The 21,630-nt window shown below is 50.4% G+C and overlaps 1 protein-coding gene across 4 annotated transcripts in view; it reads right to left on the bottom strand.

Moving 5' to 3' along the window:
* PPP2R2B (protein phosphatase 2 regulatory subunit Bbeta) overlaps positions 1-21,630 on the bottom strand; it is a 91,864-nt gene that overhangs the window by 13,361 nt on the left and 56,873 nt on the right. For all 4 annotated transcript variants that reach the window (XM_068698057.1, XM_068698056.1, XM_068698058.1 and 1 more), the window contains 3 exons: positions 11,638-11,735; positions 9,914-10,079; positions 7,754-7,866 (listed from right to left, as the gene is read on the bottom strand). In XM_068698057.1, coding sequence (XP_068554158.1) covers positions 7,754-7,866; positions 9,914-10,079; positions 11,638-11,735 — 377 coding nt within the window. The remainder of the gene's footprint in view (positions 1-7,753; positions 7,867-9,913; positions 10,080-11,637; positions 11,736-21,630) is intronic.

Genomic DNA, 21,630 nt, shown 5'->3' with positions numbered 1-21,630 from the left:
TAACAAACCGCATCAAGTACATTGAAAGGCTGTCAAATAAAATAAACCACTAATAAATTAAATTACTTTCTCTTTTCTGGAAGGGGGCGAATGCCAGTCATTTTTCATTTTAAAAATATATGTCTTAATTTTTCTTTTTCTGCCTTTGAACAGGCACCCCCTGCAAAAAGAGCAGGTCCCACCCAGCCAACACACGAGCCACTACATTCCTCTCTCTTGTCTGATGGAGGCTTCCCCTTTCCACAGTTAATGAGGCACTAATCCTCCCTTGAGCTGTAAAACTCATTTTCTTTGTGGCTTGGTGCTGGAGGTGCAGCACATGCCAAAGGGGCCTGAGTGCCCCGGCCCCTTCCCACCTGCCACCGCTGCGTTTCCCCCCACCCCATGCAGCCCCTGGTCAGAGATCACGGCGCAGTTAATGAAGTGTGTGCAATTGTTGTCATTCTGCTTTGTCCCCTGGTCTCATCGTGTTTCCTGCTTCTGTTGCATGTTCTGTCGGCTGGCACCAAATACCGCCTGCTCCCGGGGGAAAAGCCGTGTGGCAGAGCTCTTCCTTGTCATTCATGGTGCTGTGACAGATGTGGTCTGAAACCATGCAGAGATTCGGTGCTTCTGAGGAAAACCTCATCCTCTGCCAGAGCTGGCAGACAGTGCTCAGTCTTTTCAAAACACGAGTCAATAGACAGGGAAAAAGGCCCGACTCGCAGCTCCCGGTGTCCTGAGGTCACGCTGCCTCTCCCAGACAGCAGCCCCCCTCGTGCCAGGTCCCGACTGTCCCCACTGTTTGGGGCAGGCCCACGGCAGCCCCAGCAAAGCCCTACACTGAGGCTCGTGGCTGCTCCTAAAGGGACACCAGAAGAAAACTGAGGCAGGAAACCCTCTGCAGAGGTGTGTTCTCACTATACAAGTCTCCACACCTCAGATGGAGAATATTTAGAGGTCCACAAATTCAAAGAGGGTGAAAGCTGCTGCCCTAGCCAAGGGGCTCCACGATCTCCACCAAAGCACTGTCTCCTTGGTGGGAATGTCTTCTCATCAGATGCCGAGATCCAGATTTGACCCAGAGAACTCCCTGCTGAGTGCACAGGACCCGCAGCACGCTGGCCTGGCCGCGCCGTGGCTACAGTGCTGATTTTATTGCGATTCCCACCCTGATCCTCTCCGTGAGCACGACAGTGCCACTGCCGAGTGTGGTGCTGGCCGAGCTGCCGGCAGGGCAGGTGCCGCTGGCGTTCCTCATGCGCACAGGACAGCCTCTGCCTGTTGCAGTGAGGGCAGCCAGCGTCAGCTCCACTCCCCCGGCGCTTTGCTCTGCCACCCTGCGCACTGCGCCAGCCGGCAGGATTTGGCCAAGCAAGATTAGTCACAGCTGAAGCCCAGATTAACCCCAGCCTTAGGTTTATAAGAAGGAAAATGTAATCCCGTTACTGGCAAATCGCTGCAGTGCTGGCTGCTTGGGGGTAAATCCTGCCAGGTACTTAGCCTCCTGTCACAGCTAAGCCCCTCTCAGAATATGCTCCCTGATGTTTATTTTTTACCTCCCAAATGCTCATATTCTGTGCTGTCAGCACCAGGAATAACTGGCCAACACTATTTGCAAATTAATGTTTTGCAGACAAAATATACATCAAACACCATCTTCATGGCAGACTGACAATTTCATGATCTTCAGGACTTTGTCTTGTTGGACTCTCCCCATGACACGTGAGAAGATTCCTTCCTGTGTGAAGATAAACCTGCTATCTAATTACTAGCCCATGTAGCTGATAGAGCTCCTGGTTTCATCTGTTTTCCCTAGACATTTCCATCCCTGCTAAGCTTTACCCTAGCACTGTTTCTTCTGTCGCCTGTTACAGGGTGCTTTCCATGCACCAAAATGCCAGCACAGGCTTCCCACCAGCCAAAGATCCCCTTCCTGTGCGTGGGTCCCAGCAGTACGGGCTGCCCCAAAGGGACCCTGGTCCCAGCTCAGGGGCAGAAGGGGGAGGACTGGAGTCACTAGGGTCTGCAGCTCGGGGCATGTTCTCTGACATTACTGCAGTCCAAAGTAGCAAAAATTTTATTTCCCTACATTTAGCCTTAAATTTGATGTCTGAAACAAACTGGAGATACTGGGTGCAACTTTTTAATCTCTTTTCTTGTATTTCCCCTTGGGACAAGGTGGGTTCAGTGATGCCACCAACCTCAGAGCTGCAGCATGTCCCCCGTCAGGTAAAGCGCAGGAGCCATGCAAAATTTCCACTTTCGAGTTCCTGGTAATGTGTGCGTGCCTCACCCCCTTTCCTTCTCCAGCTGCCCAGATGAGGTGAGATGAGTCCTCGGACTCTGCTCTCCACCAGCGTGGCCATGCCTGCAGCTCACACAGCGAGGTTTGCATTCATGAGTGTGCTCGGCGCAGCCCGGCCAGCCTGCTGGAAGGAGCCTTGTTCTGCTCAGCTACTGCTGCGCCAGGGAGGCTGCGGGCACGCCGAGGGCTGCAGCACCGGTGCTGGATGGGGACACGGTGTGGGACTGGATCTGGCTGCTTGCTGAGCTCTGCTCACAGGCTGGGCTCACAGCCCCACGCTGAGCCGTCAGCCACCAAGGCACTCCCGAAGGTCACTGCCCATCAGTCCCCACCTTGAGGCCCAGCACAGAAGGCAGCAGGACAGTGGCTTGTGGGCAGAGGCACCAGCTGTGATGGGAGATGTCCTCATGCCAGGCCAGGAGGAGCCGAGTGCCCTGCAGATCCCACGTGCCCCTGGTGGGAGCAGCACCCAGCCGCTCCTCTCCATCATCCACCCACCGTCACTCACACAACCCCGCTGCGTGGTCAATCCAGCCCAACACCACCTGCCCCAAAAGGGGACCAGTTCAGGAGGGATATTTTGTGCAAGTCTGACAGCATTCATAGCAAACGTCACTTCTCGTGCATCCCAGATTTCCCCTTCTTTGTTTATTTTTATAGTGTCATAGGATTCTTTTCTTGTTTGTAACTGAGAGTCTGTCCCAGTTCCGATATTACATGTCAGGATGACTTTCACCATCTGTACCTAAATTCTGAAATAAGAATTCAAAGAACAAACAGAACATTTTTTTTTTCTGAAGTTAAAAATCCTCAGCTCTTATTCAGACTCCTCAAGAGTTACATTCCCCTTAAAGATGTGACTGTTTACAGTAGTATTTTTTAACTCATTTCTCCCACTCAAGAAGGGCCTGTATCAGTCAAATCTCATCTGGCAGTTTACAATTTTCCTACTTTTCCAGGGAGAATTATGTAAAAGCACAGTTCTGTTAACAAACACAAATTCAGAGTAATCTAAACCCGCTTGATAATTCTGCCCAGCACATTGTTTCTACAGTACGTCTAAACATAGACACCAACAGGACAATTGCTGTGGAAAAAGAGATGAAAAAAGAATCTGAAAGGTCAGTCCTGGTCATCAGCATTTTGAAGCAAGTTTACTAGTATTAAACGGATGAATAATGAGATTACACCAGAAGAAAGAAAGCACCTAATGACCTAGGAAGAAGGAAGAGTGAGATGGGCAGCGACAGCCAGGCTGCTCCCTCTACTCTGCAGGGGCTGGAGGCAGGACCTGTGCTGGTGGCATGACCAGGGGCACTCAGAACAGCAATTGCCCATTACTGAGGAGGTGGGCACATGCTGCACAGACACCCACCGTCCTCCTGAGCAGTAGTGCCAGGGAGCCAGGGGCAGGTGGGGAAGACGTCCCTGCAGTGTTCGGAGTTCAGCTATTAAATATGAAGGCAGCACTAGCAGCACAGCCTGCTGCTTTTTATTTATTTATTTACACAAGCAATGTGAAAATCAGACACTCTTTATTATGGAATGAGGCCCAGCAGCTGTTTCACCCCAGACGGTTCCCCCAGTTCTGTTCATCAAAGCCCCAGCAAGCCCCCTGCTGAGCACCGCAGCCAGGATGTGCACAGCCGCGCCCCACAGGGAGGGCATGCACACCCCTGCTCCTCTTCACTCTGCCTTGTACCGTGCGGGGATCAAAGCAAACACACTCCCTATTTAAAAAAGATTTAAGCCTTGGATATTATTTGTGTTAATTATTTCCTGCAAACATCCCACAGCGCAGGTACAACTGTATGCAGAGAAGCACTTGGAGAGCTCTCTGAAGCTGTTAATTTAGGCTTCTACACAGCTCAGTGGCTGAAGGGCTACAGCTATTAGACTGGGGGCCTATCCAAATAAGCAGAGCTCTTTTAATGACTGCAAAAGCCTTACTTCACAGTCTGAGCAGAGTTAAATATTCCTTTTGCATTATGTGGGTTAGAAATTCCTCAGAGAACAATGCTCATCAAGTAAATTTAAACCATTACGATGAATGGGTGAGAGATGATTGCAGCAAGGTGGCTTTAAAACCCTTTTTTGCTTGTCTGTGGTTGAAAATTAAACTGTGGATGGATGCGGCTTTACTCCAAAAATGCGAGTCATCACAGGACAATTAAAGGTCCAACATGCGCCAAGCTGCAGCAAAACCGTTAAATATGTAAATATCTGTCTAAGTAAAATCATCAAAACATTAGCTCGAACCAGAGTTGGCTGAAGGCTCCTCTATTTTCCATCCTTAGGGACAGAAGACATTACAGATGCTGATGCTAATACCCGTAATACCACGCACTTCCATCCTGTTTTACCTCTTCCTATTGCTGCAAAGCAGGAGCTTTGGGGGCCAGGAGCTGCAGAGCTGCTGCTCCACACACGCCAGAACCAGCACAGGGCCTGCAATGGCACCAGCACACGGCACGAAATTATTTAATGATTTATCTAAAGCCTCACCTTTCTCTCACATACAGTGCAAACGATTCACAATTGGGGAAAAAAAAAAAAAGCCAGAAAACAAGCATAAGTGAGAATAGAAAAAGCCACTGAGAGACCTTTCCCACCCAGGAGTCTGGTGTGGGGTCAGGAAGGCTGCAGCAGGGCTGGGAGGAGGGTGCCTTGGCCACAAAGCCCCGTACCACGCTGCCCGGGGCTGGACCTGGCACCAGCCACACCCCAGCACTCCTGCTCCTCCTCGGGGACACCGCTCCACGTGCAGGCAGTGGCAGGCGGCTGGAGCTGTGATTTAAGGTCGAAGGCCTGCAAAGGATGCCCAGACTGATCTCTGGTTCCCTCGCAGCCCTGTGGTCGCCAAATCAAATGCCAGGATGTGGTCAAATGCAATCAGCTAACGCCAACAATCAATAGCACAGATGAGCACGACAATTATTGATTTTCATAACTGTCACCTGCCAAGATGTCATTACCCTCACCTGGCTGATTGAGCGGCTCCCAGCCTGTGGGGCAGGAGTGCAGAGGCGCCAGGAGCGGCTCCAGCAGTGATGGCCCTGACACGGGGCCAGCCCCATGCACCTGCACCCGCCCTGACACAGCCCTGCTCGGGGCTGGCTGCTCCCGTTATGCCACTAACCCCTGCCAGAAAGGCGGCAGAAGCAGCAGCAGGACAGCTTCAAGACCCTCCGAGCGACACCAGAGCATCAACAGCTGCCTCGTGCAGGCAGAAGAGCGGCTGCATGCAGACGAGGGCCCTGTGCCGGCTGCGGGCTGTGCTCCGCAGGCTGTGCTCTGCAGCCTGTGCTCCCCGCACTCTGCGGCCAGCTGGAAGGGAGCCCAGCAGCGGCCGGCAGAGACAGAGCCCCGGCCCCTGGCACGTGGTGGGCCACGGGCACAGGAGGCGAGGCAAACATCTGGGGTGCACGGTGCACTACGAAGATGACGGTGCAGGCCAGCCCAAAATGTAAATCCTTGATCTACACTGAAATACGTCTGTTTGCTATTCAGGCCAGTAAGCGTTCTGGATATTCAGCCTTTAAGAAAAGTCAAGGAAACTTTCATAATGTTTTTTCAAAAGGTTTAGAGGTTTCATTTCAAAATGTCAAAACTCAATGTTTCTATAATGAAATATTTCACTTAAGATGTTACATTGATGTTGTGTCAATTTTAAAGCAGTTTGTGCAGGAGAGAAAAGAAACAAGCATCACCTTTACCCTGAACTCGGGCTGCTCTGCTTCCCCCAGAAATTCAGTGTTCTTAAAGAATACATTAGAAATAAAAATAAATCAATATTAAAAAAAACGTAGCTTGTGAGAATGTTGGCCTGTCATTTTTCATTTTGCATTGTTTCCAATGGACTGTTTTGGATGCTCAGGAAACCCTGGGCATGGGGACAAGGGGAGGCACCAGCACCGATACCAGCACCCACCAGTGCCCACTGCAGAGCTCAGCATAGGCGCCAAGACCACAGACCCAGGAGGAAGTAGGACCTGCACTTTCTCTGTAAACGCGGGGCTTTTCAATGCGTGTAGACAGAGGAAAAAAGCAGTAACCACAGTAAAACCCCTTAACACTTGATGTCTTTTTACAATCCACCTCCCATCCCACTCAGTGTTGGTAACTACAGCACCAGCATCCAGATCCCAAGTGAAGTTGTCCAGCAGGCTGTCTGGGTGACAGTGTATTAATCTGGAAATGCTGCCTGAAGCATGACAGCAGATACATATATACATGAAATATAAGGTTTTCCTGCTCTGTAAGGAAAAATGCCTGCTGGCCCCAGGAGCAACTCAGTACGGAGGTGAGAATTAACTAGCTGTCTGGGGTTCTCAAAGGCTTAATCTGCAATGAAACTGAAAGCTATAAAAGTGAGCCAAGGGTAATCATACCAACAATTTTATATATATATAAATACAAAACCTGAGTACTTAAAATGCAAATTCTGACAGGATATTAATAAATGACAAGCTAGCATGGCCTGATTAATGCCGTGACAAAAATACTGAATATTTGGAATTTCTACACCTACAGGTTAAAGGAGCAATTTTCTGTTTCTGCCCTGAATATCAAGCAGAGGGGGGCGAGGCTTCTCCCAGCCGTCAGAGGGGCACCTGCTCATGACAGGGCTGCTCCTGCAGGGCACGGGGCTACGGGGTCTCTGTGCTGCCTGGACCTGAGCAGCCGGAGCTCCCGGAGCACGGGCAAGCTCTGATTGAATTAACGGGCCACGCATTGCCTCTGGCCAGAGTTAGCTCTTTATATGCAAATTAAAGATCAGAAGCAGACACAGCACGGCAGCACTGGGAGGAAGAGCAAATTTACTGGCATGCTTCTCTCCAGGTGCAATCATCTCCCAAGGCCCAGAGTGCACAGCAAGCCCAGAAGATGAGCACTGCAGCATTGCTGTGCCTTCCCTCTCCAGAGCTCCCAAACATGGGAGCACTCCCAGGGTGCAGGGATGGCTGGTTTAATGGGTTTTGTGCATGCATCTCCCTTGCAGTAAATGGAAAACGTAGCCTTGGGTGTTTAGGAGGCCAGTTTTAATCTACATAGGTTGGCAGGAAAACTCATTTAGAGAAGGTACTTAAGCCTCAGAAGCCAAGGTTGTGCTAGCAAATGCCCTGGAGGAGGAGACATTTGGGAGCCGTCCCCTGGCTAGACAGGCACGGCAGCATGGTGGCAGTGACCGCAGCACCAGGGTGCCCAGCGAGACAGCGTGCCTCGCGGTGTGCCTGCCCTGCCCACATCACCCCGGCACCTCGCGCCCACTCCATCCTCACCTGCACAGCACCTGCAAGAGCACCAGCGACTGAAACAGCAGCCAGCACCCCTGCCCTCAGAGGCCAGTCCCACCAAGGCAGCGTGGTGTGACTGGTACCGCTGTACACTGTGGCATTGGCAGTGATGTTTTTCCAAGCCCATAAAGGAAAGATTTCCTGGCGATCCTGGTCTGACTTCACTCACCCGCAGTGTGGTAATCATGGAGGGGTCTCGGAGGCGTCCATCTTCATCCTTGAGGTTGTATCCCTCCGGCCTCTTGTCTCGCTCACTGACTTTCCACAGCTTCACAGTTTTATCTGGGAGAGAAGACAGAGTTACGCCTGGCTGCTCCTGGAGGAACACCTGACAGGAACGGCAAGGCCACGTCAGTTGGCTTCCAAGTTGAAAGTCTGCTACATCCTCATCTTTAACGTACTGGAAGCAATGCAGTTACATGGAAAGAAACCCTCCCAGAAAATGCAACTGTCACCATGCCACCTTGCCCTGGGAACTTTTGTTTTCATACTCCTGCTGGACAACAGCTTGTGCACTTACTACATACGTAAGAAAATTATTGAACAAAAAAATAGAACCATCAGATGTACGTACAAATACTTCAAAAAGCGATTTCCCAAGGCAGGCAGCCTCAGCAATTATGCCTTGAATGCTGGTGTTCGACATATCAAGTGATGGGGTCTCGCTGAGCCCTGCATGAGGAGGTGACGAGGCACTGGCTATGACAGCAGGCCCTGAGCGGCGCGGGGAAGCCAGGCTGCGTGTCCCTGTGGCCGGCAGTGCCGTGCACGCCTGCCCAGCTCTGCTCTGCTGCCGAGCTGTGTGTGCCTGCACGCGCCCATCTCCACTCGCCTGCACGCCCAGCCCGGCCCTGACAAAACACACAAGGAGGGGTGGGAGCATCCCCAGGGCTACCCTGGTTTAGGTTAGCCCCATCGGGTATGGGGGCCACCAGGCACAGCAGTGCTGTTGCTGCTATAGGGTGAGTGCTGGGGAGCTGACAAAACTCATTAGGCACAGAATGCTTCAACGTACGTAATTTTGCTTCTAATGTAGTTTAAGCAAGAAATACAGCATGGGAAGAGCGGAACAGAGCAATAGATGACTCAAGGCTAGAGGCAAGCTGGCCGATACAGCAGAATTCTGAAGGAGCAAGTCCTTGGGAATGTAAGCTCTCTCTCCTGGAAACTCCCAGAGCAAGGTGAAGTCACGATATAATTTACTCAGAAGTCACTTGTGACTTTGCCCATCCAGAAACTGAACAAACTCCAGCACCTATTACTGACTCTGAAAGCAGCCCTGATTTCCCTCACCACCAGTGCCCCACGCTGTCCCTTCGGGCATCCCATTGATCCTGCACCACAAAGCCCTCCAGGCGGTCTTTACACTGAATGATGGTGCTTGCTTTCCTCTCTCTTGGCAGACTCCATCAATAGTTTATCATCACTTCCACCAGGTTTTACACACAACTACATCATTCATCTTAATTTTCCCCTTTACACAGCAATTGCAACTGACTGCCATTAATTTTGTTTTTATTAACCCGCTTTACTTCAGGGTGCTTCTACATATAATGTTAGTTTAAGAGTAAGAACAAAAAGAAACAGCATAACATGGGAATATTTTACAAAGAGCTGTTTTGATAACCTGCTAGTATATGAAACACCATCCCAAATGCAAAGATAATATCCCTGTTAATCAAAAAACTATTTAAAAACTCAATTAACAGAACATTATGCTCTATAATTAATCTTCATTGCATTTCGATGATTCTCCCCCCAAATGAGTTTAGTAAGTCTTTGAATTTTATTATAATGATCAATAGAGTCAATTCTACAATACAAAGTAAGTTGGTTATGGAAGATAATTAGACCCCTCCTTTTCCCCTGAAGTAATTAAGTCACATCCATCTTAAGGTCCCATTCATCCCAAGTAATATTCCTGGATCCTCCTGATATTTATCTGAACGTAACACGAAACTGCTGAGCAGAACGCAAATTCAAACAAATCATCTGTGTTTTTTTTCTTTAGAAACCACCACCACCACCAAAAACACAAAGAGTTCCCAGGTTCCAAAAACAAAAAAAAAAAAAAAAAAAAAATGTCAGCAGTGGGAAAAGATTCACTCCTTGCAGTGAGTGAAAGTTGTGAAATTAAGACAAAAGCTGGTGCACGAGAATCAGGCTCTGCCAGAACACTTTGGCCAGGTTCCTGTTACCCTTTTTATATTGGTGTTTGCTGTGAAGTGAGTCAACATTTTAAAAATATATATATTTTTCCAGCAGAAGCCTTACAGAGAAGCTCCCTCTGCCTCTCCAGGGCTGGGGAGCCATGGCCATGGTCACGTACCGTTGGTGGAGAGCAGGAAATAGGCTGCATTTTGCTGTGGGAGCCATCGTATTTTATTGATCTTCTCTTCTATCTCCAAACTCTTCAGGTAATCGAACTCTGGCTCGTGGCTCTGGAAAGTGCTGTAAACATTGTATTCTCCCCTGCGGTGGGGTTGGTTTTTGCTCTGCAGGAAGGGGGATAAAGAGAAATTTAAGACACGGAGAGGAGAAAATATTCTGTTGACTCTCTTGTCCTCCAAGGTTGTTGCACAGTGAGCACCTCACCGCAGTGACAGGCAGCAGCTCAGTGAGAAAGCCAAGCTGCGACCTGCACAGCACCCTCCTCCTGTGCCAGCTCCAGCACGCCGGCAATGCCAGGCTGGGGCACTGCTCTCCTGCTGCGCCCACAGCGAGCAGAGCGCCCAGGCTGGTCACCTCCAGGAGAAACTTGTATGGAACAACGAGGGCTGACAGCAAGCCAGCCCCAACTGGCATGCTGAAACCAGCGCCAGAGACACCAACGGAATTGCTCCACTTGCACAGGATAAGGAGAATCCACCCCACAGATGCACAAATATAAAGCAAGAATAAAACAACCATGGAAAGGAGACAATCTCTGCAAGAATTAATTCTGTATAACATGGCTCAGTGCTCAGTCTCACAAGGTATTGTGTATCTCCAAATCCCATGCAGTGAACCTTACAGCATCAGGCTCTGAATGGGGCTGAGGTAATTAAATGACAGCTATTGTGCAGATTAACTTCCCGCACGCAAATGATGCGTTTGGGTTAGTAAAGTCCCATTTGTCTCCTGGAGCAGAGTGGTGTTTCAGGGCAGGAGGTGAATGGAATATACCCTGCATGATGTTAGGAAGTGGAAAGTTCAACAAAAGCGGTAGAATAATAAAATGAGAGATAAATAAGAAATACTAACGGAAAGGCAGATGAAGTGTCTATGCATGTAACTCTTAACCTATCCGTTCATCCAGCATATACAGAAACAGTGTGGACATTACAACTTTGAGAAAAATTTAAACCATCATCGGACGACATTTTTAATGTCCAGGCCTCACTCATCGCTTTCCACCTTCAGAAACCACCCACAAAGGGAGCTTTGCTTCTGTCCAGGTCAGGCTGTGAAGCACCGTGTGAGCCACGCCAGACCCACTACCCTGGACAGCCGTGGAGATGCAGGGGGACCTTCCAGGCTGCCAGGGCCCGTGACAGCTCCCCTTCGCCAGCCACGTTTTGTGCACAGCTGGGCCACCAGTACATGCAGCAGCCGTTCAGTATCACACTGAGCATCAAGTGCAAATGTGACTTCTGCAGGAATTTGGACAGACTGTGACCTAAAACTTTTATCAAAGAGCTCAAAATTTCCTCCAGGGATGTGTTTTGGAAGGAAAAAGTGATCACTGATCCAACTATGCTTTCCTCAGGTTCGGGCAGTGTAAAGGGTGTTGCTGGAGGGATTTGTGCTCCAGTGCAGGGCCCCCATGACAAACTCAACCAATACCCCAAAGCACAGACAGGTAGAACACCAGCAGGAACAAAAAAGGATGCAGGAAATGCCATATGTTTTTTTAGGGTGTTTTACAAGATCCTGCTTCTGATAATAGTCACTTTTTGGTTTTGAGTCTGCCAGGAGAGAACTGAAGTTAAGAGTGACACATACGGATTAGGAAACAGCAGGAAGCTTCTTTTAAAAGAATAAAATGGGCATTTTGCATTCACTCGCACTTACCTCCTGCTCACGCTGAAATATTACAACCCGACCCCCCTTGTCCCCTGTTGCTAGTAATTCTCCTGTGTGGTTGAATTCAACTGTAGAGATAATGTCAGCTGAAAAGAAAAAGACAAAGACAATTTAAGTAACTGTAGCCTGGCTTTTCACAGTCGTCTAAAAGGCGCCATTCCCCATGCAGCTAAAGGCAACGTGTGGTGTCAGCTCTCTGCCTCCCCTGTGAAATTTCCTTAAGCCTCAGGTTTTCTGTTGTATACAGCAATGGTCACAGAATTTTGGAACTTCACTGTCTGGAGGGGCATGACCCCAGGCCTGACCTGACTCGGGGCTGCTTCTCACCCCTGCTGTGCTGGAGGCTGGGGGGGTGCGGAGCTGGGACCCCCGTGGCACAATCAGGAGAGCTGCCGCAGCGCGAGGGGACCAGGCCCCGGGGGACATGGCAGCGAGCAGTGCCCGGCCGGCTCCTCGCTGTCCTCGCCTGTGCATGCTGTGTGCCCTCGGGCTGCGGGGCTTCACCTGCAGAGAGAGGGGGACTGCAGCAGGTGAGGACCCCTCACCTCTGCCACCCTAACCCCCTGGGCAGAGCAGCCTGAGGGACCACATTGACGGTGCCAGTTTCCTCTGCGCACTGCTGAATCTCCCTGGGTCCATCAGGACCGAGGGAAGCGATGCCTTTCATTCCTCCTTCCCCCAGCAGCCACCGTGCTCTCGCCATTCACCTTCCCCTGGAGCAGGGCTGGTGCCCGCTGCCACCACCAGCACACGAAACTCCCCCCCAGGGGCAGGTGCGAGGTTACTGCAAGGGCAGAGGCGAGGAACCGCTCACAGACCTGTGGCTTGTAAACGCTTTAATCTGCAGCATTTACCCTTGAGGCAAAGCAGGCAGGAGAACTGCTAATGATTGGATTTATTAGGGCTATTTTTAGAAGGATGTCAGAGGTTAATTCTGTGGCAATTATTGCCCAACTGGTGTCACTGACTGCCTTCAAGCGCAGCAGTCAGCAAACACAAAGCAGGGGTAGGGAAAAACGAAGGCAGCCTCAGGGACCCAGTACTTGGTGCAAGATTGATTTTGCAATGAAAGGCACTTAGTTATTATAACAGCCAGCTCATTTCTGCAAGGAAGGCTGACAGAATTTGCATTTCTATTCCCTTCTCCTTTGCCCATACCCATGGGTTTGTACAGCCTGCAGACGAAGCCTCCTGCACCCCTCAGATTCAGGCAGACCCCGTGTGCTGGCGGTGTGGGCAAATGAGCCTGCGTGTGCAAACGCCTGTGTGTGCAAACACGGCCACTCAGCCAGGCCACTGGTGCTGCCTGGACTGCCCCTTCTGCACCCTCCAGAGCACTCCGGCACCGTAACGGCTCTCTCACTTTTTAGCTATGCCATGTGCCAGTGTGAGAAATACCCAAAACACACAGCCTGAGCTGTTCCTTCTCCCTCCTGTGATCTTTATCCTTCTTGAGCGCCCATTAGAAAGTCACTATAGCAGATCAGAAAAGACAAGGAGAAAAGGACAAAACCGCAGCCTCAGAGACTGGCACAGACTCCTGCAGCTGCTGCCAGTGCTCAGTATGGCCCGCGCCTTCCGCGCCACCCACCGCCAAACGATGCTGCGGCTGTGGCAGCCCCGTGGGGGTCTCAGAGCTCTGAGCTCCCACCAGCAACCACACAGCCCAGGGCTGCCTGCCAGCACAGCGAGTGCTCCAGCTGCTTTGCCCCTTGTCTTGGACCGGAGCAGCCTGACAACATCATCATACCCACGTACGTTACTTCTGCCAAGTTGCAGGCCTAATTCCTCCGGGCTTTATATCCCAAAGTCCTTTCAAAGCTTGCATCAGCCTGAACAACAGTGATGAGAAATCACTCAGCCGCACTTTAACAATGCAGTTGTACAAAACCGTGAGTCTTCAGGCTCCTTTGGATGGCCGATCTCCTCTCGTGGATGGCTCCATCCATAACTGCAACCCTCAGCCACCCTGCCACAGCTCCAGGGTAACAGAGATACCTGGGATCTTCACAAACCCTTCAGAGTGAGCAAATAATTTCTGGTGCTGGCAGTAAGAAAGCACCACAGCCACATGCCCCAGCCCCCTGTGCAGCCCCACAGCTACACGCCCCACGCCGCACTGTGTCCGTCCCAGGATGGTGCCAGAGATGCATGTGAGGACCAGTGGGTGGGAAATTTGGGGCAGAGACCATCTTCCATTCATTCACGCTGCCCACCACTTTATGTCTTCAAGGGAACATCTCACTCACTCCCTAGATCCACTCTGCCCTGATGATGTGCACAGAGCCCACCACATCTGCTGAGCTGTGGAAGTCCAGATGGCAGCAGGCAGGTGATGCTGCTGCTATTAATTTTAGCCATAATAATAATATTTAATAGCCATGCTGCTGCTATTAATTTTCGTTCCTCTTCCCCGTATTATCCCATCTCTCCAGCATTAAGCATATTTCTAATGACACGCGAATGCATTCTGAAGTTTGTCTTAATTCATTTACAACATTTGGCTGCTGTGAATAGATTAAGGAGACTCTTTCCCTGCAGACAGAGGTGTCACTGTGGAGACAAAACCCAAGGGGGCTAGTGGTGAACATTCCCCCCTGAGCAAACAGAACCAGGGAGTGCATCGGGGCTGAGCTGTCTGCGCTGGACAGCTCTAGGTGAAGCACTTTGTCCTCTTGCTTGGAGCCATTCTGCCTCAGCCTGCACGTGCGGGTAGCAAAATCTGCCAGGAAGGTTTTAACCATCTGTTAATAACATTAATGAAAGTGATGAAAAGCATTGCAGAAGGGCCAGACTCTATTCTTGCTAGCACTGGTGAAAAGCCAGGCTAACAGCAGTAGAGTTGGCTGCACCACCAAGGAATGATAATATCTGTTAAGAATTTCAGTGTTTTTGTGGTTAGTGTCAAGCTACTGAATGGCTCCTGAGCTTCTCCAGATGCACCTGTTATTCCTCTCTTGACTGGGTTTGAATTACCGGTTAAATATCATTCTCATCTTCCAACTAGAAAAACGGGTCGTGGAAGGTTTTTGTTTGTTTTCTTCCTTTTCTGGTTTTCCTTAGGCAATACAATCTACACATACGTAAAACCTCTGGTAACAGATCACATCACTGCCAACAGGTTTACAATGCATCAGTGTACCAGCTAAGGTGATGCACAGCCCATTTCCACCCAACACTGATCAGAAGCAACTAAGAGACCCAAGGTGAAAAAAAAAAAAAAAAAAAACAACAACAGAAAAACCTCTGATCTTTCAAAGATTTATTGGAGACTTGGGTGGGGGTAGGTAGGAACAATACTTGCAAAAATAGCTGGGTTATCTGACACCCTCTACACTGCAAAACTGAGCTAGATGCAACAGCTTTTTCCAGCCTCGAGTTACCCTCCTGCATGATGACTCGGACAGGAGTTAGCCAGAGATGTAACAATGCAAGGAAAAAGTGCCAAGCATCCAAGTTGGGCCCTGAGAGAGAATCCAGAAGGGTTATGGAAAGCAAAGCAAAGGGTGTGGCCAAGTGCCCCCACATCCACAGAGCGTGGTGCTGGAGCCTGCAGCTTCCTGCACCCCTTCTACTAGGAAAACAAATCTCCCTGGTACCACCCACCCACTTCTGTCATCTCAGATTTGCCTGACTGATAGGCCGGAGCTGCAAGGATCCATGAAGTTCTTTGGATGAGGGAAGCCTCTGCAAAGAAGCTGTGTTGAAGCAAGGAGCTTACAAAGGAAATCAGTAAAACTTCAGCAAACAAAACATCCATCTGATGTAATCTCTTTCATACAGGCACCCCGCCCAGTGAATGCCTCCCAAAGGACAGGAGGGGAGTGCATTTTCAACATGTTAAGCATTGACAGTGATTACCTAGACAGGGCACATCTCACCCATGCTGCTATAAAATCGGATGGACTTGCTACAAAATTTGAGGATCCTGCAGAATCAGAAACCAATCTGCAATTTCAGAGAAAGGATGCTGAATACAACAAATGTAAGAAAAACATATCCCAAAAGATGTCTCCCATTCTCACATGCAATTGCATCCCTAGCTGCAGACAGGTCTTGCAGCTAAAATTAAATGCTTAAGCACTGAGAGATTTTGTGTTTGGAGCCAAATCCAGTTCAGCAGCTTGAGGTAAACCCTAATTCAGACAGAAGTTTTCATTCATGACAGTTTCCAGTCAGCAATGTATGTAACAGGCACACTTGAGGCAACGTTTTATACCTGTAACACTGGTTTCCAACTACCTGTCCTCTGCTAAGTACTTAGCTCCCCCCCTCCCCAGCCACCCCTTTCTCTTTCGGGGCCAGCATCCAAACCCGCTGCCGTGTGCTCGGGCAGCCCGCAGGCCCAAGGGCAGCCCAGCAGCTGGCCCCAGCACTGCTCCCTGTGCCCTGGGGGTGCACTGGGCCTGCTGCAGGGAGGACAGGGAAGGAGCTCCCGGGATCCCTGTGGAGCTGCCCGCGGGTGCCCGAGGACACCTGAACATCAGGAACACACCCCGAGCAATAGTGAACAGAGAGCACCTGAGGCCAGCTGGCACGAGCGGTGCAGGTGGGTTGGCCCCCGGGGTGGTGCGTGGCACCACAGCGTCCTCACCAAGCCCCGCGTCAGCAGGGGTGTCACCCGGAGAGTGCTGGGGACAGATTTAGAGCAGACGCTGCCGCAGCAGCCCGGGACCTGTAAAAGTCACAAAGAGCAGTGTGAATGTGCACCTCACACTAGGAGGTATTTTTTTCCTTCTAAAATTACACCACTGAAAACGTACTTGCTTTGTGCTATTTGATCTCCTCCATCACCAGCCACTGGTTTTAGGTCACTTGGTTTTTCAAGGAGTTAAAGTAACTTTGCTGGCTGCAGTGAGACGTTCTTCAGACCACAGCAGCTACCTGATGGGGGGCCAGGAGCAGGCTCCCTGCGCCAGGCAGCTCGCTCCTGCCCGCAGCCAGGCCTTCCTGCAGCTCAGCAGCAGAACCTGGCTAACAGCACCATGTCATCCCTTAGGAAAATTAACCCCAAACCTGCACTCTCCCTCTTTATGGGAGACGGGTGTAAATTTGGCTATGCAAACAGTTCTGCACCTGGCATGCCTCACACTGCACAAGCCGTGGGCAGGCTGCTGGAGGACACTGAAGGGCTCTGCTCACCGCCCAGCACCAGCCCCATCCAACGCCCACCCACAGCACTGGGACCTCTCCACGGACACAGGTGGGCTCACTCCTGCTCTTCCTAAACACCCCTGGGCAATAACTGCAGCCCAGCATTACATGGGAAAACACCTCCCACGGGAAAAAGGAAGGAGCTTTAAAAAGATTAAAATGCATCAGCAGGGTGTAGCACCAGACCCTCATCAAAGATGTCTCGCGGCAAAGTTGTGGCCCCGGCGCAGGCTGGCAGGTTACAGGCTGCCGCCTGCCAATCTCCTCCCGCGGCGCTCGAGACAAGACCAGGCAATTATTTATTAAAATTCGCATTTATGTGTATTGAAATGATCAATAATTTATGTCCATTTCTCCTAAGGTTCCTACAGTAGTTTTGTGACAACAAAAAGGAAAAAAGCTTCTCTTTTTCTGCTTTTTCATTTCCTTCATCGTCCGCTACATGCTCAGTGCCCCGAATGCGAGGAATTTAAAGAAAACTGTTTCCATGGAGACCCTCCCCTCCGAGCAGCACCAGCCCGCAGCTCTCCCTTTCTGAGAGCATTAATGTTCCTTCACGCTTTCATGCTAAAAATATCAAAGACTGGATTTGATTTTCACTGTAGTGGTGCAGCTTTATCAGAAAAATAGGAAATTTATAATACACACACACGGGTACACACACGATCAACAGCAGGTTTCCCCCTCCCCCTATTCTTTTGTCGAGTGAAGGCTCATTCTCCAGGTAAAGAGGAAACGAGCCAGTTATTACACAGAAAGAGGGCAAAACCAGAGGGTTGAAGTCAGTGCCAAAAGCTGGATCCCCACAGCCGCCCACCTCTCTCGTGTGTGCGGGGTCCAGGCACCCACTTCTGGTGCCCTGTCCGTGCTGTCCCACCTGCCCTGGGAGGTGAGGACCACCTGTGCCTCCCCTCTGCCTGGCATCATTCTCTAGGGCCTCTCTTGCACAGAATCGCTGAGTTTTCACCACTTCTTTCAAAGTCTACCCCTTCCCAAGGGGCAGAATGATTTCTGCTAGGGCAGGATGGTGCGGCCCACTGCACATCACCAGCTGCGCATGCAGCTTCTAGTCGCACCACAGGGCTGATCCAACGGGCTGCCAGGTTGTAAAGAGGTGCTCTGTGTGGCACAGTAAGCCAAGAGGTTCAAAGCCAGTTAAGACAGGGAAAAATCTGCCTGCATGGTAAGAACACCCTTTCCAGCTGAGGTACGCATGTTACAGCAACCCTTAGCAGCAAGAGCTTTACTGGATGATCCAAAATTTTTTATTACCTTGTTAGAAACACACTTGTCTTGTGCTTACTACACTTAGCGCCTGCTTTTGGATGCCCTGGCAGGTAGGCTGGCAGGCGCTGGCTGAGAAGCCCTACCAGCGGCAGCAGCCACGCACGCTCCCAGCGCGGCAGTGCGAGAGCAGCCCAGAGACACGCGGGGAGTCTCACTGCAAGGGCTCGCAGCGGTGCTGTCACCAGCCTCGTGCTCGCTGCCAAAGGTGTGTCAGGGCGCTGTCAGCGTGAGACAGAGGATGCATGAGTCAACACACGATCGTGTCTTCCTTCATTACCTCCGCTCCCGTTTCTTCTGCATCCTCGGGAGTCACACAGCCTTCCTGTGCACTGCTCTTCTCCGTCTGCATGGCAGGACGATGACAGACACAGGTATTTTTGCAAAGTTTCATTCTCATGAACTGCAGAGAAAATGCCTTAGAGGCAGGAAGAGCATCACTGTAAGCATCATTATGATAAATTGGCCAGAGCAGCAAGATTGTGAATAGCAGAGCTTGCGTCTGAGATCCACAAAAGAGTAAGTCACAAAACTGCAAAATCAGCTATTTCTAATCCAGCAAGACCCAGAGCTGACATCTCCATGTTGCCATGCATGGTTTCCCCTGAAGCTCACCCATTCTCACAAACACCTCACACAGGCTGCTTATCTGCCCCAGGCCTCCGAGTCCTGGTGCTCGGTCACCGTCACTTGGCTGGGGGGGACAAGTGCGGCAGCTGAAGGCACCCCCTGATTCCTCACCATGCTGTTTAAGGGCAGATGTGCCCAGCCTCTGCATCAGACTGTGTGTACTGCCCAAAAAGCTAGAAGTGGTAGTACTCTTAGCAGATTGTTCAAACTGTAATGGAGATGTCTTTGCATAAAATGGCGCTAGATTTTCCTTTCCCAAATGTAAGTGACAAATAGGTGCTTTTTCTGTTACTTTGTTGGACAGACGACAAGCTGGCAGAGCTCTGCTGAAGCCAAAAGGATGTGTCGACCTGCAGTCATGGAAGATCTGAGAGATGCACCATACAGTAATAATCAGCAGATAAAAATGCAGAAACAAAACCTGAACAAAAAATCCCCCTGGATATAAACCAACACTGGCTATACAGCTCCTGCCAGATATACAGAGCTTTGCTCTCGTTCCTTTCTCCCTCTACTTTTTCATGCACCTACTGGAAGCGCAACGCTTGCCCAATGCTCAGGCAGGACAAGCAGCAAGGCCCTGAGCCTCACCACTCACCTCTGCACCTCCTTCCCCTGTGGCTGCTCCCCCAGAGGGACGAGTCCCTTTTGGGATGGGTGCCCTGGGCAGCCCCATGTCCCGTACCTCAGCGCCCGGCCCGTGCCCCATCCACCAGGAGGCTCCTGGGCGCAGCGCTGCAGGCTGGGCACTGACCGGGAGCCAGAGCGCTGAGCTGGAGCAGAAAAGTGAGGCCACAAAGGGGATTTGTGACCTCAGCGTGGCACTGGAAGACCCTTTCTTTTTGTTATTTGTATAAATCACTTCACTGATGGCACTGCATGCAAAGCCTCCAAATCTGTGGATGGCAATAAATTCAGAAGCACCATAAATAACAGCAAAATGGGTTGCCAAATGAAGAAGGATTTAGATCATTCAAATCCCAAGCTGAGTTGTCAAATCCAGTTTAACGCTGGTAAGAGTGGGATAACAGCTCACTGCAAGCACATCCTGCCCATCCCAAGGCAGCCCCTCTGTTAATGGGTAGATAACAGAGATAACAGGGTATTTTAACAACCCTGAAATACGCAGGATGTTAGCAATGAGACCTTCACGCTGCACATCAGAGCTTTAAACAAACCATGAGTTTTGAAGGAGAATTGTGAAAATACCAGTGTGCAGGCTTGAACACTGAAAGGCTTTTCCAAAGGAGCAACAACATTCTTCCAGTTTTGTATGATTTACAAAAGGGAAGGGAAAGAAAACAACACTCAAAACAAACAAAACTCAAGCCCCAAATGCAAAGAGGCAAAGCACGCCTTTCTGTCACAGCATCAACTGGCTGACAAACTGAGAATGTTTTGGGAGCAGAGCCTCCACGAGTCCTTACAACAAGGACTTCTGTGTAAGGAAATTGTGGGTACTCCCGGTCACTTCATGGACTTTGAGGTTTCACAGATCCCATTCACCTCTTCTGGGGATGGCCAGGGCTTCTCGGAATCACTTCCCGTGAAATAAAGCAGGGCACTGGGCAGCTCTGAGAGCCCTGCCCTGCACAAGAGCTCCATCGGCTCCAGGAATGCAGAGGGAAAAGCCCTTTCCAAGACCCAAATCCTCTGCTACAAATCCTCTGAAGCTTTCTTAACAGCCTGTCAAAAATGCTAAGGAGGAACCAAAGGAAGGAGGACTTCAAGGCCTCTTGGCTACACAAAAGATGGGCTAAAAAGAAAAACACAGGCAAAGCTACATGGAAGGCAGACAGGGACATGCCCCCTGGTGCCACCCACATGGCACAGAGTGCAGCTGGCAGGGTCACACACGGCCAGGCCGTGCTATCAGTTCTCCTCCAAACTGTGTGCTCTCCCACAGGGGGCAAGGGGGAGAAAGGGAGCAGGACGGCAGAGGTTAAACTGGGATCTAATGGCATGCAAAATCACATGTGATTGATCTGCATTGATTTTTCCCTGCTGAGGGGAATGATAGCCTGGCAAACAGAAATCAATTCCACTGCATTAAGCCCAGTAAGAATCTGGTATCATCAGCGAAATGCCCCGAAACATTATTACACGCCGAGAAAGCAAACCAGAGCGCAGCACTTGGCGCACAGCGTCTGCACCTGCCTGACCTCGCACCGAGCCAGGCTGCGGTGAAGGCGGCACAGCAAGGCTCCGCAGCTCGGCACAGTGCAAGAGCGCCTCCAAATCCCGGGGAAAATTCTGACCCATTTCTTTCCTCGTAGCAAGTCCTGATCTCCCAGCAGCTTCAGGGAGGGCCGGGCGGGATGCTGAGCTCTGCAGTCTGGGTACGATTTCCTGTCACGATGTTGGAATGCTACAGAGCTAGCAGCAGCTGTTAATCTTCCCCAAAATGGAATAAATCTCCTAGATTTAAATGCTAAAAATACTGTCACATTCAAAATTTCTCTGCCCTTGTTACAGCAGAGAATAATTTAGTGCTACCGACCTAGAATAAAGAATTTTCCATCTGGTAGCTCCTCCAGTGCCTCTCTGTAGCTTTTTTCACCACAGTGCCAATTTCAAAGTGCCTAAAAGAAAGAATTCTAAGACTTCCAGACAGCTCCCTCTCCATGGCGAGAGCACGGGATCAGAGCACCCGGCTCCCCACCCAGGCCTGCCACGGGAGCGTCTGGACACTTCTTGGTCATGGGTAGGAAGGAATGAGAAGACAAGGAGGTGGTCTGATCTCCAAAGACTTTCTGAAAGCTTGTAGTACCCAGAGACATTGCTGGCTGCTGAACTCTGAGCAGCTGATGCAGGAAACAAATTCATGGATGTTAACCTGGATGTTACCTTACCTAGCACGTTGTGTGTGAAAGCTCCTTGTCCTCAGGAGGAACACAAACTGCTTTTCTAGCA

This window comes from Anas acuta, chromosome 14 (genome assembly GCF_963932015.1).
Source record: "Anas acuta chromosome 14, bAnaAcu1.1, whole genome shotgun sequence".
Lineage (NCBI taxonomy): Eukaryota > Metazoa > Chordata > Aves > Anseriformes > Anatidae > Anas > Anas acuta.
This window is presented reverse-complemented; position numbering and strand designations above follow the sequence as displayed.